This window comes from Danio rerio, chromosome 7 (genome assembly GCF_049306965.1).
Source record: "Danio rerio strain Tuebingen ecotype United States chromosome 7, GRCz12tu, whole genome shotgun sequence".
NCBI lineage: Eukaryota > Metazoa > Chordata > Actinopteri > Cypriniformes > Danionidae > Danio > Danio rerio.
Genome location: NC_133182.1, coordinates 41,289,505 through 41,309,854, shown reverse-complemented (window position 1 = coordinate 41,309,854; position 20,350 = coordinate 41,289,505). Strand labels below are relative to the sequence as shown.

Sequence of the window (20,350 nt, the reverse complement as noted above, 5' to 3'; positions counted from 1 at the left end):
AATAGAACAATTTAAAAAGCTTCACATGTTTCTGTCTGAACCTGACATAAATCTGATATAACCTCAGGCACAGATAGATAGATAGATAGATAGATAGATAGATAGATAGATAGATAGATAGATAGATAGATAGATAGATAGATAGATAGATAGATAGATAGATAGATAGATAGATAGATAGATAGATAGATAGATAGATAGATAAAACACACTAATTGTGCTTTTATTAAATACTTTTGTGAGTAATTTCAGAATTTCACAAAAAGCTAATTACTCCTCCAAAAATGATTATTCTTCATTATTAAAACACGGATGTGCTTTCACCCATCATTTGGGAGGATATTCTGTATATTTTCTTCCCACCCTATATCATATGACAATCCTTAATTTGGCATAAGGTTTGATAGGAAAGATCTCCCTCTTAACATTACTTCAGATTAACTAATTTAGATGTAAGTCTAGCATGCACGATTTTTAAGCAACAACCACCATTTTATATGTTAAATTATATTTGTATTTACTTTCTGTTATTAAATGAATAAAACATTTATTAAAACAATGTGCAAATGTTAAAGATTACAATAAGATAACATGGCCCCTGTTGATGAGAAGTCTTGTCTTCGATAAACAAATACACCATGGACAAATTAGATTGTATTCAATTTTATTTTTTCAAAAGTATTATTAATGTAAAATATTTAAACAATTATATTATGTACATTGTAATTTAAAATATTTAGTTGGATAATTGAATAACTGAAGACAAACAGAGCAGAATGCCAGTGCATATGTAGGTTTATTCATAACAGGGTTATTAATATTAACATATTTCATTGCGCGTAATGTAATCGAAGTTATGTCATAATGGCAACACTAATGCAAATTTTAACAATTTTACTCAAGTAACCCCAGAACAATATAGCGAATATGTCTGGATTATATTTCTTCATAAAATATTACATCACAGCTATATTACAAGTAAAATTAATAACACTTGCACAACATGCCACTTTGAGAGAACAGATAAAGATCTCTGTTATAGAGACACTAAATTATAACTATTAAGATGATTATGATTATGACTATCAGGAATTAAGTGCAACAATAAAATGTGGTGAAAATTAATTGCACTAATTATTCAATAATTTACTATGGAACACAAACATTTTTTTTACCTATATGCTAATCTTTTGAGCCCTTGCAAAAATGAAACTTTACAGAAATAGTGTAGGCTAGTAACCAGGTTTTGTTTTTATTGTATTGATAGCCTACATTATTAATCATTCTTTATTAATATGTTCATTTATTTGCAAAAACATGGTTAATTTTCATGAATAATGTGTTGTGGAAAATATACATTGACCTAGGACCTTAAAATAATGAAAAGGTAACCAAAATATTTAACAACAAAAACAACAACAACACAATAATAATAAATAATACATTCATTTTCTTTTCAGTTTATTCCCTTTATTAATCTGTGGTTGTCACAGCAGGATGAATCGGCAACTTATCCAGCATATGTTTTACACAGTGGATGCCCTTCCAGCTGTCAAATAATAATAATAATAATAATAATAATAATAATAATAATAATAATAATAATAATAATAATAATAATAATAATAATAATAAATAGATAAATAACATGTTATCTACATTTTTACTGTTACTGATACTTGACATCAAAAATATGTAATCTAAATACCCAATAATCAACAAGTCGAGCATTGAGGAGGTTTTAAGCTTGTAAAGGACACTTTAAAATTAGCCTATTTACTAGCTTTTTTATGACGCATTTATTTTTAAGCGGGTAAATAGCATTGTACAGACACATTTGTACTTAATTGTTAGATTTAAATTAGAATCCTAAAAGTTTGTGTTACAAAGTCATGTAAGGCAAGCTCTATTCTGTTCTTCACATCACTGGAACGCACTGTAAGTTAAAATAAATACCCGGACTGTTGTATTTTGTAGGCGCAGCCAGCCTTGCAATTTCAAACCCATGATGCAATACGGCTCAGCCGCCATGTTTGCTGTGCAGATGTTTTCAGAGCTCAGACCGAAGAGGTTTATGCTAAGCTAACGGCCTGAAGCTCTGCACTTAAACCAGTTTCAATGCACTCATCGACGTTATAGAGATACCAGAGTCTCCAAGATAACATACAGTCTTGGGTTATGGCGACCATTGTCGGGGGTATGAAGTGTTTCGTAATATTTATTTACAATTACTTTAGCTCCATGCTAGCGCTAAAGACGTAACGTTAGCTGCTTTTGTTTCACAATTTGATGCGCTACTTAATTGTGCAGTGGGTTTACAGATTAAATACTGTTTACCTTTATACCACGACTGTTTGTTTGACTGATTATTGTTGTTATGGTGTGTCGTGTTAACGATCGTGTTATGAGTAAGCTTGCATTTGCTTGTTTATGCGTATTCGTGATTGCTAGCTGAAATGTTGCAATGAATGAGTTATCTGTGTTTATATGTGAAGCCCCGACGGATGTTTTGTATATTGATAGGGATTTATTTACTGGGTTAAGAAATGTCGTATGTAGTGAAATGAGGTTGTGTCTGTTGTGTCTGTTGGTTATGTAAGCATCTGTCTCGACACTGAGCAACACTTGTTTTAACCAGACGAGAGGTATACATTTCGGAATAATCATGTTTTTAACAATTATTAGACTATCTGTTACTGTGTAATAATAACTTATAAAAAGTGTGTGTGCTTTACAACATTTTCTCTTATAGATGGGTTCGTCATTTATTTAATCCGTTCTTACGTTAATTGATATATTCTTGACAGGTTGATTAGATTTACAGTACGTTATATAGGATGCATTCTTGTTCTGTATCTGATTTCATTTAGATGCAGATGAAATATGCTTGAAAGCAGTTGTTGCTTTAGCATAATCGTGCTGCATAGTTATGCTCTAATCATGATTCGATGAAGGCTTGTTGTGGAGCTTAGAATCTAACGTTAAACAAAAAGTGACTTGATATTGTTTTGAAGTGGCTTCTTTTCTGGTTCAATTTTGAAATGTTTCTTGTAGAGTTTAAAGCTGATTATGTAATTTTAAAAGTTGTTGCTTTATACACTTAATAGACTTTTTAACCACAAAATGAAACTTTCTGTTTCACACAAACAATTAGGGCTGGGCTGTTTGGCCTAAAATCTAAATCTTGATTAATTGAATGTTTTAACTTAATTACGATTAATGAGCTATTATTTAAAATATTTTGCCCTCATAGTTCACTGAGAGGTTTTGTACAGTAAATATGCTCACATATTATAATTGAGAGATTTTTGAATAAAGGGGCACTTCTTGATTTAAAATAATTTAAGAAAACACACGCAATCTACTACCTATGATTATTTATTGAACATCATTGTTGAACAACTGAAACTAAAGCATACGTTGCCTAAAACCAACAGTCACTTTTTTCTTATAAAAAAGTGAAAATGAGTAATTTGCACTTTTGGAAACAAAATTAATTATTTTCAGAGTTTTTCATATTAAAAGTAGAAAAAAGGAGCATCTCTTCTAAATAAAAAACACTTGCATGTCCTGTAAATAATGTTTTATGCTGTGCATTTCTTGCATCGTCTGTAAACAATTATTTTAATGTAAATAATAATTTGATTGTAATAGAAAACATGCCATCTCAAGGCATCTCTGGTGCAGCTTCCAATCATCAACAATGTAGTGCAAACGTGTGATGTGTAGTAACATTTTTTGAGAGGTGCTCAGGTATGTAACCATGTGAAGGCTGCACCGGACCATACCCATACTCGTATCCATGCGTTCGACGCAGAAGCATAAATCAGCCTTAACAGAGCGGGATCATGTGGGGAATAATTTCAAAAATTGGCCTGGAATAATTAGATTGATTATAGGTTCCGAATGTCGATTTCGATTAATCGTCCAGCCCTACAAACAATATATCAATACATTTCTCAGTTGTTTAGTCCATATAATGGAAGAAGGCACCAAAGCTCATTCAGACAATCTAGGTTTAAAATGACCTTAAAAGTTATCACGGATGATAGTTTCATTGTTTTAATGAACTGCCCCTGTAAAAATGGGCCTTTCTGAGTCCCAAGTGTCACAATATATTTTGTGTGCGAGGCCTGAACATGTACTTTGTAATCATTCATAACATGATCATTCTCCTGTTTGTACATAGATGATGAGTTTGATGAGTATGATAAGCCTGGTGCTGAAAGGTCAAGAAGACGGAGAGGAGAAGATGATGATGACTTGGAGAGGTAAGTCCTCATCGATGCCATTTTTCTGGCTCTGTTTTGCTCTGCACTTTTCATGTCTCTTTTCCACAGACTGGAAATGATGTCATCAGGTTTTTGGAAACACAATTACCTGTCATAGATTACAGAAGCATAGATATATATGTTTTTGCTTGCTGTTGAGTGTGGTCTTTGCATAGAAAATGTTGGTTGTTTTGCTCTGCAGTGAGAGTATCTTGCTTTTCATGAAGATTTCATTGTAAAAGTGTGTATATTTTAATCAATTGACAGTGATTTTGAGGAGGGAGACTTGCTTGAAGATGATTGGCTGTCATCAAAAAAGGTAAAGTAAATTTTTTTAATTACATGACACTTGGTTATACTTGCTTATATTCATCATAATCACTTTTTACATTTTGTGAATTTGTTTTTAGAAAAAAAAACAACAACATTTGATCTTAAAATTTCTGACTTGTAAATGTCAATAAGCATCCGTATTAAACTAAAAGCAATACAGAAATATTTTCCAGCAGCTGTACAGCAAGTTAAAATTTTTAAACATTTTAAATCCTACTAAAAATCAAGTGGATTAAGCAGACGTTCTGGTTCATGAGCATTTAAATAGATTTCTATGTTTCATTTACTTTTTTTGTCCCCACTCAGAACCCCTCAGAGCTGTCAGATGAGGAACTGAACGATGATCTCTTGCAAAGTGATGAAGAAGACCAAAATATAAGGTACCTGCTAAAATGCTCTCGAATAAATTCATCATTATGCCTTATTTATTTCCAGGCTGAAAGTAAAATCAGACTTAAATAAGATATAAGATATTTCACATGGACTGTCCACACTAATCAAGTCAGATGTGTTTGTCAAAGCAACCAATTCAAATAGGCCAGTTAGGTCTTTACAAAGATGTAGTAACAGTGTAACAGTAAAACATGTAACAGTGCTTTCAAAACCGATGAATGAAAGTTGCGTGTGCTTTATTTATCTTTCCAAGTAAGCACATTTCCCACATAAAGAGCTTAGTGATCGAGGCAAGTGGTGTACAGTGGGGATCGAAAGTTTGGGCACCCCAGGTAAAAATTTGTATTAATGTGCATAAAGAAGCCAAGGAAAGATGGAAAAATCTCCAGAAGGCATCAAATTACAGATTAGACATTCTTTTAATATGTCAAAAAAGTTAGATTTTATTTCCATCATTTACACTTTCAAAATAACAGAAAACAAAAAAATTGGCGTCTGCAAAAGTTTGGGCACCCTACAGAGTTAAAATCTTGTACTGCCCCCTTTGGAAAGTATCACAGCTTCTAAACGCTTTTTGTAGCCAGTCAAGAGTCTTTCAATTCTTGTTTGAGGTATCTTTGCCCATTCTTTCTTACAAAAGTCTTCCAGTTCTTTGAGATTTCTGGGCTGTCTGTCATGCACTGCTCTTTAAAGGTCTATCCATAAATTTTCAATAATGTTGAGGTCAGGAGATTGTGAAGGCCATGGCAAAACCTTCAGTTTGCATCTCTTGATGTAATCCATTGTGGATTTTGAGGTGTGTTTAGGATCATTATCCATTTGTAGGAGCCATCCTCTCTTTAACTTTAGCTTTTTTACAGGTGGCATCAAGTTACCATCCAAAATTTGCTGAAATTTTATTGAATTCATTTCTCTTTCTACTCGTGAAATGTTTCCTGTGCCACTGGCTGCAATAAAAGCCCAAAGCATGACTGAACCACTTCCATGCTTAACAGTTGGACAGAGGTTTTTTTCATTAAATTCTGTGCCCTTTCTTCTCCAAACGTACCTTTGCTCATTCCGGCCAAAAAGTTCTATTTTAACCTCATCGGTCCATAGAACTTGTTTCCAAAATGTATCAGGCTTGTCTATATGTTCATTTGCAAAGTTCAAACGCTGTTTTTTTGTGGTGAGGACGTAAAAGAGGTTTTCTTCTGATGACTCCATGAAGACCATATTTGTACAAGTATCTCTTTATAGTGGAATAGTGTACCACAGTTCCAGTGTCTGCCAGATCTTTCTGGAGGGATTGTGCAGTCAAACGTGGGTTTTGACTTGTTTTTCTCACAATCCTGCGAGCTGTTCTGTCTGATATTTTTCTTGGTCTTCCAGAACTTGCTTTAACTTCAACTGTTCCTGATGACTGCCATTTCTTAATTACATTCCGTACAGATGATATTGGCATCTGAATACGCTTTGCTATCTTCTTATAGCCTTTTCCCTTTTTTGTGAGCATCAACTATTTTCAGTTTCAGTTTTCTAGACAACTGCTTAGAAGAACCCATGATGCTGATTGTTGGGGCAAGGTCAGATGAGTTGGATGAGTTTAGGCATTTAAAACCTTTAAGATTGACATCACTTGGTCTTTGCTGACGATGATTGAGAACAATCCATGACACTGTCAGGTCTCAGATTTCCAAAGGGGGCAGTGCATGCTATAAACTCTGCAGGGTGCCCAAACTTTTGCAGACGCCATTTTTTTGTTTTCTGTTATTTTGAAAGTGTAAATGATGGAAATAAAATCTAACTTTTTTGACATATTAAAGGAATGTCTAATCTGTAATTTGATGCCTTTTGAAGATTTTTCCATCTTTCCTTGGCTTCTTTACGCACATTACTACAAATTTTTACCTGGGGTGCCCAAACTTCCGATCCCCACTGTATATTGTGATCAGCATTTAAATAAGTTCAGAGAAATTCAGCTGTCACATTAAATTTTAGGCATTCAGACATCAGAAACATATCTAGACAAATTTACTTCCTGTTTAAAAAGGAACTTGAACAGTTTATGAAAGGCAAGAGTTTTCAATAACCTGAAAACATAGATACTGCAAAAAACATTTATGATTTAAGGAGTGGTTTTCTAGATTTGTCTTGACTTTGAAAGCAATACAGAGATCTGTTTTTTCTGTGTATGTTGTATTTGTTCCAAATAGTTTTTTTTGTTTATTTTTTATTTAGCAAAATTGCAACATGTACTTTTATTATGGCTGCATGACAAATAAAAATTTAGCCAAAGCTGCAATTGTCATGCACATATTGTCAGGGAAGCATGGTTCTGTGATCAGTAGTAAAGGTGAGGGTTTTATGTTTCTCTGTATCGAGTTTCTTCATGGATTTTTTTTTCTGAACTCTACCTTAATGTACAAGTAGCTATAACTCGCTCATTCAGAGACGGGAACTGGCAGACATGCACCAACTTTAATCATAAACTAAACACAACAAAAGTTTCCATCTGGAGCTCTTTTAACGCGACTCAACACTTATAAACACTGGCTTTAGCAAGCTCATGGCTCTCAACAGTTTCCACACTCATCAGTGCTACCAAGCCGACCAATTACAGAGCTTGCACTATGCATTGTTGCTACATGTTGCATTTTTCGAGGGTTGCACGTCAGCATCAGCCATGGCAAGGGCTATTTGACCACACGAAGGATGTACTGGACCATACCCGTGCGCTTGGCACAAAAGTATTAATCAGCCTTAAGGCCAGAAGGAAACCCCAAATGTTCACCGAAGTAGAAAACCAGAAAATTCCTATTGCATTTGCTGAACACAGAATACATTTAACTGCTTTCACTGATTTAACATGACTAATCAACACATGACAATATATGGCCTATCTAATATCTTATAATTTTCTTCTTAATAAAGTTTATAATAGTACTATGCCTTCATCACTGCTTGGGAAAAATACGAAATATGTTATTTCTGTTTATTCTTTTGAAGAAGCCAAATCATCTTACTTAACTGGTCTCTATCACTCAAAGGAAGTTATGAAGTGAGTTTGGACTAGTGTTGTCATGATAAGGATGTTTCTAATTTAAATCCAATACCAACCACAGAGGAACAAAAGCAACCACAAAAATCACGGAAACCGCAGTGATTACTATTTCTGATATTATGCCTTTTTTACCACTGAATGTTAAATACATTAAATATGAATAGGCCTACAATAGTGCTCTGATTGTTTGTTTATGTCCAGTGATGTCTTCTGTCTGGCAATACTTCTGTTTTAATCGACTCTGCATGTCAGTCTTTCAAGTGCTTTACTAAATGTGTTGTATTAGCGGATTGCTCTGTAGCAATGCTTGAATAGCACTAGATTGGACTAAAAGCATGTAACTAGTTGTGGTACTTTTACATGCTGTCAGATATAGCAGCATTTTCTACAGAACCATAGTTCACTGAGAAGCATCTCAAACAGCTGTCATCACAGCATGATTATCTTTGATTTCATTATTTTGAAGTTAAATTGTAAATTGCTAAATTCTATAGCTTGTCATAGAACTACGACTTTGTAGTACATGCTGCTCTGTCTGGAAGCACATGGTGGAAATTTACTGCTGATTGCACTACTGACTTCATTGACAAAATGCATATGGCATTTGCTTTCGTTTAATTGTGCAGTCCTTACTTAGAAAAACCATTAAAATTGGCTGAATTAAAAAGAAAAAAACATTGTTATTACTATTAATGTTTACATGTGGTCATATGATCTCAATATGGTCACATCTTTAATGTTTTTATAAGATTTTTCTGGCCAAATGTATATGAAAGATTCATTGTGTTAGAGCATGTTAGATATGTTGTAGAAGACATTAATCTACGAAAATGCCAATTGTATTCTTTTTCATAGGAAACCTGATTTGCGGCATTGTGCATGCTAAACTTACAAAAATTAATATTTGTTCTGGTTCTGACAGTACGACTCCACCTCTTAACACAAATGTTCTAACTGCAAAATACTTAAATCTACAATCTAAAATCGGACTACTATTAAAGTGTTTTTATGAGTGTTGAGGTATATAATAATGTTAGTAAAATACTCTTCAGCTTGTGGTGGGGTCAAAATGACATTTTCCCAATAATTTATTCAAAGCCTCAATACTCTAAAGCCAACAGGAGCAATTCATCCATGACATAATTACAGCTGACATTGAACTAACTTTGACACCTTCTACCTTAAGTGACGTGTTTAAAATAGCAAATTTGAGTGACATGCTTCACTTCAGTCTCTGATGTAACAGTAACTCAAGGTCACTTGTACATCACCCATTTACTCATCCTGCTATTTACTCTAAATACCCTAATTAACAAGCCAAGCTTTGAGGGAGATTTATATAAATGACACTTTGCATTATTTATTAGCCTATTATGTCTTTTTAAGGAGGAAATAGCACTTTACAAACATAATTACACTTATTTATCAGCTTTGAACTAGTACACTGGTACACCCCTTGTACACTAGTATTTTTATAAATGTAGTTTTTTCCACTTTTGTTTAAAACAAAACTCTGTCTTTGTGATGCACGTTAAGGGCACACCAAACCAACAGGTTGAAATAAGGACATGTTTCTGCTGAGCTCACGCTAAATAGAGAATGAAGTATATTTTGCAAGTAAACATTATACAAGTCAATAAAAACGCAAGAACGGAGGCAGATTACCGTGCCTCGGTCCAACAAGATGCGATACGTTTGCTGCAAACATGCAAAATTTGACTCATTCACATCTTCCGGGTTTGGTTGTGAAGTGTGAATAGTGCGGACACTTGACATCATGAGTCAAATCTCCAGTTCTAGTTACCACATGACCACACTGTACTTGGACTTTAACATAATCTTCACCCTGTTTTCAGAAAGTATTAGTTTCCGCATTATGATGCTCAGTTTTTGTGTGGACTAAAAGCGAAACCACACACAAAAATAGTGTGGTTAAACATACCAGTGTTCATGTGGACAGGGCCTTAGAATGAAAATAGCATGTTAAAGGAAAAGTTGTCATATAATATGTATAATCTGTCCTGCACCATCACTGGAATGCACTGTATAAGAAAAGGAAATCTACAAAAATGACCAATTTACCCACCCTCCTCCAAACCTGCATGAATTTCTTTCTTCTAATTAACATAAAACAGCTTTGGTAACTCACTAAGATCTGTTTTTGTTTGTTCTCTGTGTGTCTGTTAACCAGTGGTCAAGGTGAAGCCGTAAGTTTGAATGCGACGCTGGGTATGGGCACTTCTGTTGACTTCGAAGATCCAGGTGGATATTCAGGAAATGCTTATAAAGAGGGTGAAGGGGGCCAGGCGGGTTTCTCTCAGGATGGACAGTATGAAGGAGATGAGTACCAAGCTGTGGATGAAGGGTTTGAATACAGAGGAGAGCAGAATTTAGCTGTATATCAAGACGAGGTGCTGGACCTTCAGATCGACGAGCCACTGGATGACGATTTCCAAGTAAGCAATGCGTTCTCCTTTCTTACTCTATGGCTTACACACACTCTCCATAATCCCCCAGCACATTTCCTGCATGTCTACAGCCTGACAACTCGTGCTTTGTGACCCTCAGGCCTCAGGGTTTTGTTCAGGCGAGACTCTTTTCACAGTCTTTGTTCAGCAGATGTCCTGCCAATCCATGCTGGCGAATGGGAAGAGCTCTTAGACAGGATCTGATAAAGTTGGCTGTAGGTGAAAAGATTACTGACCTTCTTTAAAGTGGTCTTTAGCAGACACAACACAGGGGCATGATTGATGAGTTGTGTCCTTTCTGTACATGTTTATTTATTTATTTGCTTGGATCTTAAAGAGATTCTTCACCCGAACTTGAGAAGTCTGTTATCATTTACTCATCCAAACCCAGATGAGATGTTAAGTGCATGGTTTATGAATTATTTATATCAGTTTCTTTCTAGATAGAGCAATATTTGTTTGAATTAAACAAAAAAATATATAAAAAAAACTCTTTCAATAAAAAAAAAAAATCAAAACAAAAAAAGGCTGTATATACTTTCCTCTGAGTTAATTATAATTTGTCTTTCTAAAACCACAGAAGTTATATTTTAACCATTTTGGATGTGTAAAATTAATCAAATGGAATGAATTTGAACATTCAAATGTCCAAATTCGAATTTATTTAGTTTCTAATGTTTCATATCTTATTAAATTACACATTGCAAACCACAATATCAGACAATGACTTAGTCATAAAAAGTCATAAAGAGCTCATTTCTGTGTGTTTTGCTCACTGCTCCTTGTTAAATTTTTTTTGCATGATAGTCTGGCACATCCCTACTGGTGCACTGTCATTCATTAGGCTTGCATTGGTGACATGATTTGATATTAATTGTGTGTAAATGTCCCTGTTAGTTTGTTTGGACAAAATGTTAAAAAATAATTGCATGTAAATGTGTCTTTCTATTTATTTTGTTTAGCAGTACTACTGTGAAAATAACAAGTTTGTGCAAATATGTCTTTTAAATTTAGTAAAAGTCTTGTTTTAAATGGAAAACGTGATACCATTGTTATTTCATTTAGCATTTTTGACCTCGATAACACAAAATGAATCTTTCCCCAATTCACGCAGCTCTACAGGCAAATGATGTTGTGTTTCTGATTGGTCAGTGGCAGGACATGTTTTACAACCAATGCAACGTGATATTGCCTGGTATTACACAAAGTAAATCTCTTTTGTCATCCGAGTGTGAACTATTTTCACCAAGAAAGTGATTCATTAAATAAATGTTAATTTTATTGCTTTACCTACAATAATTGAACTTCAGTTTCTTAAATTAATACAAAGTAATGGTGTCTTCAGACTAGGGCTGCACAATATATCGTTTCCGCATCGATACCGTAATGTGCACATCCCCAATAGTCACATCACAAAGGAATTTAATGTTAAGTCTGGATTATAGTTAACCAGTTGCTACAGAATTGTATTTTATTACTGTTTTTATACAGAATTTACGCGATTATTCAGTGTACGCGAGTACACTGAATAATAGGGCGGTTTAACAAACAGGGCTTATTTTAGTCCAGGACTAGGCCTTTACTAAATTATGTGATTTTAAGTAGCTGTTATAAAAAGTCTACCCTTTAAATATTACTGGAAGGGCTCCACGATATTGAAAGATCTGGCATCGCAATATTTTGTTTTGCTGCTATATATTGTGATTTGAATATTATTTCAACATATGGTTTGAATTGCTCTATTTGTAAAGATTTCGTTTAGATCAACTGTGTTGGTCAAGCTTTTTGCTATGCTGTACATCTGCATAAAATATAATAGATTTATTAATACAAAAACATATTAATATGACAGCAAAAATAAAAGTAGAGTAAACAGTGCTTAATGAATTTCTGGGGAGTCCAACAGTATTCAAATACAGGAATTGAACAATTAAATGTAAAATAAAATAATCATCATTGTAGGGCTGCACAATAAGTCATTTCAGCATCAACATCGCAATGTGCGCATTTGCAATGAGCACATCGCAATGTTGAGTCTGAAATGTAGTTGACCAGGAGCATATACATGTTTTTCTTACTTAGAATTTTTTTTCTCTTTCTAGTCCAAATATATACATTTCAAGGCAAAAACAAGATTATTTTACTTACCACGCTGGCAGATAATTTTGCTTGTTTTAAGGAAAGCTTCTTAATTTTTACTTATTTCTTCTAAAGTTGAAAATTAAACAATATTTTTTATTTGATCTACGAGTTTTAGATATTTGGACTAGACATTAAACAAAGTAAGAATTTTTTTTCTGCATTCTGATTGTACAATTTCTTTACCTGAATTCTGTTAGACTGCCCAGAAATTTTTCAAATAGTGCCATTCAACTATCTTGTGGAATATTGCAGTATTTATAGCAGAAAATTAAAATAGTGAAATATTAGAATTTTTCAATATCGTGCAGCCCTACATCATTGTATGAATAATAAAAAATAATAATAAAAGAAATTATCTTTTAATCTTTAATAACTAATCTAATTCTGCAATCTGACTATTGCGTATATACACATTGCAATATCGATGCTCAAACAATATATTGATCAGCTCTTATTATTAGTGTGTATCTTAACATTTTTTATGGCACTGATGTATTTGGTTTATAATTTAGTCTAGGAAAGCCTTAAGCCTTGCCTCAGAAACTCGTCTTGGGAAATGTGTCTGAAATCAGATTAGGGTTTTTCTCTGTAATAAAACAATGGGAACTTCTATTCCAATATTGTCATTGCTTCAATTCTGCTTTAGTTTCAGTGTTCACTTTGACCATATGATATCTCTGTTTACAAGGTCGCTTGGCTGCTGGCGCTTAGCATCTTTGTGTTTACTGTTATCCAGAGTTAATGTGTGGAACGATTTAAAGGATTAACCGTTTGCCCTGTAGTTGGCCAGTTCATGTGCTCTGCACAAGATACATGTTGTAGTCATTTGGATCTGTCTGACCTTGTGTCCAACTCTAGTTCTGCGTGTGTGCATACATGGAGGCACTGCTTTGTATGTGTATTAGTGTATATAAACAAAATTTTCAATGGCTTTTGATGGCGTCAGTGGTGTCTTTTGCCTCAATTTATTGGACATAAATGAGCTAAATATGATTTGCTATGGTCAAGCTGTGGCCATTGAGCATCAGGGTTAGTCATTTTACACAAAGACACAGAGTGATAAAACCCCGTAGGACTCGAGGCTCATCAGACTGCTGCTTTTGTTCTGTCTTTCATTGACCTTTAATGCAGGACAGATGTCGTTGAACGTTCTACCTGTCCATGTGATTGCTTGATCACTGCATCCAGGACAGTGCTGACAGGTGCACAGAGAGCCGGCCCTCACATCTCATTTCGCAAGTTTGCTTCTTCATTGCCAGTTTCCTCTTAATTCTGTACCTTACAATAAAGGCTTATTCCTCCCACACAGATCTGGATTCTCAGTAAAAAAATCACCTGAAGCGTGTTGTAATAAAAGCGTACAGCACACGTTTTCTCAAGGATATGGCTAAAAAGATACTGTCTCTTCAAATATAGGTTGGTCTGAGTACTGTTGACTTTCCATAGCAGTGAAATCTGTGTTGTCCAAATGGATTATAAAAGGTGCCCTGTGACAATGTTTACTATTGGATTTTGCTTGTGCCTAAAGGTGAGATGTTAGTCGCTTTAGGCGTCATGACTCCAAGGCTACGTGAATGGTGCAAACCAGATGGAGTTAGTTTGGATCTGTTTGTCCCCATAATCATGGTTGCTGGCCTTATTTGAATACATGAAAATTTCATGTCAGTCTAGATTGATATCTGCCATAATTCTGCACTGATGGAAGTTAAAATTTTTCTTTGGGCTTGTAGTTTACGTTACCGGTACAAGTTGTAAATCTTTAATTGGTAAAGTGTTTAATTATTTGGAACATTTAAAATTGTCTGTTTAGTACGCAAGTTGTTATGGTGAATTTTCAGCAGTCATGACCATTCATGAATACCCACTCTTACTTCAGGTCGCTAGGTTATTTGTGTCAGGCTGATGTTATTGTTTTTAGATTGCAGTAGCCCTCAATAAATCTGAAGTTGACCATGTGGGCAGAACGTTCATACATCAGCTGGAAAACATCCAGTCAGACATCACTTATCTAGTGGCGGTTGCTTATGAGATACAATAGGATGCTAAATAATGCAATATTTCAAAACTTTTTCATTTTATTACAGGGAAAAGAAAGCATCACTATTAAAGTAAACAGCCATGTTTTACTGTTCGATAAAGCAAAGCAAAAAGCAGACATTTTAACAATGTAAACTAGGGGTGCTCAACCCTCTTTCTGGAGATCTACCTTCCTGCAGATTTCAGTTGCATCCCACATCAAATACACCTGCATTTTTATTATCAAGGGTTGTTCATGTCCTAATTATTTGGCTCATGTGTGTTTGATTAGGGTTGGAGCTAAACTCTGTAGGAAGATAGATCTCCAGGAACAGGGTTGAGCATGCCTGATGTAAACAAACAAAATAAATTTAATATGGCTAGCACTTTGCTCCACTGGTATAGCTTTATCAAGCTGAAACAGAGCAGAGTTACTGTCTTGCTGTTACTTTCTGACATAGCTTGATTGCTTGGTCATAACATATTTAAGCAACCATACTAAGCAGTTAAAATGATTAAATTGACCAAATAAAAGAGCTAAAAGCATATCTTCAGGCTGAGTAAAATAGACAAAACACTGTAGGTGATTGGACACTGAATACAAAACTTTCATCCGTAATTTTTGCAGGTTAAAAACATTCATTCGAACTCACGATGTGTTGATCATTTTGACACACTGTGTATGGATGTTTCCCAGTGATGGTTGCAGCCGGGAGGGCATCCACTGTGTAAAACATATGCTGGATAAGTTGGCAGTTTTTTCTGCTGTGGCGACGCCAGTTTAATAAAAGGGACTAAGCCGAAAATAAAATAAATGAATGAATAAATCTTAGAAAAGCACTTTAAAAATGAGCTTAACCCTCCTTCTTCTCTATACAGTATTGAATGAACACCCATTCCTCCTTTTTTACTTTGGAGAAAAAAGGAGACTCAGAAATGTTGAGTTTTTTCGTAATACATTAATACGCATCGGACTGGTTTGTTTACTTGATGAATTTTTTGCATATGAATATGAAAAAATGCATATGAAAATTGATTTCAGTGTGCAAAGACCTTAAGGCACATTGCCTGTAAGATTATGTTCATACATGTATCTCTCCTAGTGCTTTAAAATATGTAGTCAGGGTTTTGTATATGGCGTGGGTTCACCCAATCAACTTGCATTACTGGTACTTCCTATTGTGGTGGGCGAAACCCTTCTCTGAAGTATAGGCTAATTTAGTTCCTATAACTAATAAGTTCCTAGTTCCTGTGGTGCAGACATTCAAAAAAAATGTGTGTACTTTTATGAAGAAGTTCCTCTGGTGAGAGAGCCCCCAAAAGCCGTGGTAGAGGATGGGAAGCTCAGCAAGGTAGTCAGCAGATGCTGTGCGCTTGTCTCTCTGGATGCTTTTGTACATTCTGTGCTCGAGTGTGTGTGAGAATTTGTTCAGAGTCGGATGATGATATTTCCCTGTCAGTGAGCTATGTGTGCGCTGGAGCTTTCTTTGTGTCTGTTTGCGCGTGCGTGTGTGCGAGTGTGTGTAAAGACAACACAGTCAATGATATTTTCACCACCACTGAGCCGTGTGCGTGTTTATCTCCCATTCTCTGTGTATCATGTCAAACATTTACATCTCATTGAATTTCAAATATCAGCAGGAATGGTAATAGGGCATAGTAATGAGACTGGGCTCCCACTGTTATGCTAATTAAGGAAGACTCCCCTTCAGCGCCCCCTTTCCCTCCCCTCCCCGATTTCAGATTGCTGCACTGGGCCTTTCCGGCCTCTTGCTCAGAAGTGCCATTAAAGGGATAGTTCATCCAAAAATAAAAAAAAATCTGTCATCATTTACTCGCCCTTCACTTGCTTTTTCTGTTAAATACAAACTAAGATATTTGGAAAAATATTAGATGAGAATTGAATGGCATTGTATTAGCATTGACTTCCATAGTATTTGCTTTTCCTATATAGATGCCAGTGGTTACAGGTTTCTAACATTTTTTAAATTGGCCTTTTTTGTGTACCTTAAACAGAAAAAGGAACACATGAAGATATAAAACCCCTTGAGTGTGAATAACTAGTATGTATTTTATCTTTTTAACTGGGGCCATGAAACCCCCTAAATTTTTTTTGAGATTTTTAAGATCCAAATCTCTTTTCTATGTAGAAGTAGAATATTAAAATATATTAGGATATAGGTTGTGCATTGCTAAAAATATGCAATAATCACATTGCAGGATCTGCAATGTCAAGTGGGGAAAATAATTAACCCGCAACCCCAGTTTAGAGCAGATGATTTGATTGTAAAGTTTAACTGTTGTATAATAGTGTGAAATATTTTTTTAATGTTATTTCAGTGCCTGTGAGATTAAGATTTCAAGTGAATTTAAACAATTTTGGCACAAAAAAACTATAAAGTTTTCCACTTTAGCTTAATAATTATGTTTATTTGTGCAATGAATATTACATGCAGTGTTGCTTTACATTGATTATTGAATTTCTGTACCTTGATACTGTTAAACTCTTTGGAAAAAAAACATATAGTGATGTTTGTTTTATTTTGGATCATTGTTCTATTGTTTTCATTAATGCTTAAGTTTATTTTATGGTAATTTTGTATATTTTACGCAGATGCACTCACCTACAAAATCCCAAAGTCAAAGTCAAACTCCCAATCAAATTAAAATTGAGTTTTTTTTTTCAAATAGACTTTCTTAAGGGATCTTGTGAAATTATATTCATACCGCAATATAAAATGCAGAAAAACAAAATATCGCAAAAAAAGAAAAGAAAGATGAGTGTCCCCCTTTTCTTCAGACAGTCACAGCACAGTTCTGCTTGATTTGACTGTCACCTGCCATTTTAGTGGGTCTGAAAGCAGGAATTATCTGACTGAAATGGACTTATAAAGGAATAATGTAACGGGCCTCTATTACATTTAACATTCACTTTTTAAAACCCGACATTTTTACAACCGATTAAGGTCTCACAGGGCTCGAAATTAACCTTTTTTTCTGGGTTGCACAAGTGCTCCTAACTTTAAAAATGTAGGCGCACCAGACAAAATTTAGTCGCACCCACCAAAAATTATGAGCACCGTTACTACACGTTTTATATTAACAGATTCTATTATATATTAACACTCTAATCACAACTAACAAATAAACAAAAATCAAAAATGAATGACATTCATTACATGATCACTAATCAGATCTGCCATTATTTGTAACTCTAGCTGGTTTCTAAAACTAAATCTGTCAGTGTTGTTAATATTCTCTCGTATCCAGCGTAAACATTTTTGCGACTGTATTTCCCTGTCATCGGAACTGAGTGATCGACAGCTAATATTAAGCAATCCATTAGCGTTCTGTTCTAGCGCAGTGGGCCAATAAGAAGAGCTTGAAGGCGGGGCAAGCAGGGCTTTATTTACTGCAGCAAGTTGACATGTCAACTGTTTTAAACTATTCTTGAGCTCTGTGTTTGGCGTTTTTAGGTGCAAAGTTGCTTAATGTTTGAATGCCTCCTAATTCCGTGCATGTGGTGAACATTTTGCTGTGAAAACTGGTCGCACAACATCAGGGCAATTTCGAGATCTGTCTCATATCCACAGCTTTAAATGTTTTGCCCTGTTTGAATCTGTAGGAATTGTCTGTCTGAATGCTGCGAGAATAGTTGCATATAGTGCGCGCGTTTCCAGCTTTTGTGTAATTTCGTGATGTCAGTGTAAATGAGTTGACATGCTCGAATATTACCGCTGAAATAGCTTATCGCTGTGGTTGATGTTGTGGTTTTTTCCACAACTCTCTTACCATCACCCTCATAACTTACAGGGAAACCAAAGTGCTCCCAAACGCCAGACCCACTGTTGGTTATAGGAGGATTACATTAACGTTACTAGCCATTTTGCGAGCTAGTGCAGCGTATGACTGGAGTAGTGTTTGGAGGTGGGCGGGAAAGGCAGCATGTCACATCATTTGGGTTTAGTTCTTGTTGACGCCATTATATATATATATATATATATATATATATATATATATATATATATATATATATATTTTTTTTTTTATGTGTTTTTTAGGACAGTGGATCTGATCTGTCATGCCCTATTTGTGATCTGATTGAGATACTCCTTTCAGAACTGCCTTATCTGCTACTCACGGCATTCATTTCACAGTGTGTGTGTGTCTGCATTGCTGTTGTTCAAATTAGCTGTCTTTGTGTGTAACGAATCTTCTCGTTTTAGGCAGTCCCTTCTCTCTTTCCTTAAATTTTAATTTTTACTCTTGCCTCTACACGGTAGAAGTGCTCCTTTTCCAGGTTTCTCGATGCTGTTAAAGCATTTTTTTAGTAATAAAAAAAATTATATAGATTTTTGCATCATTCTAATGTTTTATCCTCATCAATGTTGTTTTTGACATTGAACAGTAGCATTCATCTATAACATGCTAGAGCAGCAGGTGTTTCAATAGAGGATGCGCTGGTGCCCTTATGCTCAAGTTCTGCTTAAATCACCAAATAAATATTTGATTATCTCTTACAGGTGGATGAGTACCCAACAGAATATAGAGAGCAGGAGACCAACCAACAACAAGTGGCTGAGGAGGAAGACGAGGCGAATGAGGAGGAAACGGAGGAGCAGGACAGCTCTCATGTCACTGAATTAGAGGAGGTAAAGGATGAGTTTGTGGTCTCTTCATTCATGATGATGATTTAAAGTCACACCGTCTGATGCAAGTTCACTGCAAACTTCAGGCAGACAATGAAAACGATCTAGAAGCTGAGCATGAGCAGGATGCAGATGTAAAGGAGGAGTCTGATGAGGAAGAGGAAGATGATGAAGAATCTGGCCGCCTGCGATTTAAGACCGAGCGCAAAGATGACACAGTGGTCCGGTTGTCTGATGTTGCCAGTAAAAGAAGAAACATCCCAGAAACATTAGGTTAGTTGCTAACAAATAAAGCACTGTATTGTTTGTATTGTTACAAAGGTGTTAATCCTGTCAATTAAAAAAAAAAACAATGATGAAAAATCACCTTGATTACCTTTTTTGTAAGGCTAAGACGAGATGAAGATGACACAGATGACATTAGACAATAATAGTGACTACATCAGCATATATTGTCATTGATGAAAAAAAGACTAAACTAAAGTGCAATCAAAGGTATCAAACCTAATCAACATCTTTTTATTTTTTGTCATATTCTCTACATTTTTGTTATATTTTCTTTGGACTGAGATGTTGTAATAGTTAAAAATTTAAATTGTGTCTAAGTGCTTTAAAAAGAAAGTATTAATGTTTTTTTTTAACCAAATGATAGTAAAAATATATATTTTTTTAATTAAAGGGATAATTTACCCAAAAACAAAAATTCTGTCATCAGCCTTGACTTAATTAAAATCAGTTTAATTATTTTGTTCTGTTGAACGCAAAAGAAAATATTTGGGAATAAATCATTATATTCATAGTAGAAAATCAAATACTATGAAATGGTTTCCAGCCTTCTTCAAAATATCTTCTTTTGTGTTCAACAGAACAAAAAATAAAACAGGTTGGGCACAAGTGGATGGTGCATAAATGATAACAGAATTTACCTTTTTTGGGAGAACTATGCCTTTGAGGTGTTTGTTAACCCAAAAGAAAAAAATTAGTTATTTATTCACCCTCATGGCGTTTAAGATTTTTTTGTTTGTCCCGACATTG

The 20,350-nt window shown here is 34.8% G+C and overlaps 1 protein-coding gene across 14 annotated transcripts in view; it reads left to right on the top strand.

Moving 5' to 3' along the window:
- The first annotated feature begins 2,040 nt into the window (after positions 1 to 2,040).
- The window catches only part of rbm33a (RNA binding motif protein 33a), a 54,575-nt gene continuing 36,265 nt past the window's right edge, over positions 2,041 to 20,350 (top strand). For all 14 annotated transcript variants that reach the window (XR_012383465.1, XR_012383463.1, XR_012383464.1 and 11 more), the window contains exons 1-7: positions 2,041 to 2,197; positions 4,190 to 4,271; positions 4,539 to 4,590; positions 4,911 to 4,984; positions 10,232 to 10,496; positions 19,190 to 19,318; positions 19,402 to 19,588. Coding sequence is in view for 8 of the 14 variants with exons in the window: in XM_073908863.1 (XP_073764964.1) it covers positions 2,179 to 2,197; positions 4,190 to 4,271; positions 4,539 to 4,590; positions 4,911 to 4,984; positions 10,232 to 10,496; positions 19,190 to 19,318; positions 19,402 to 19,588 (808 nt within the window). In the remaining 6 variants the exon portion in view is untranslated. The remainder of the gene's footprint in view (positions 2,198 to 4,189; positions 4,272 to 4,538; positions 4,591 to 4,910; positions 4,985 to 10,231; positions 10,497 to 19,189; positions 19,319 to 19,401; positions 19,589 to 20,350) is intronic.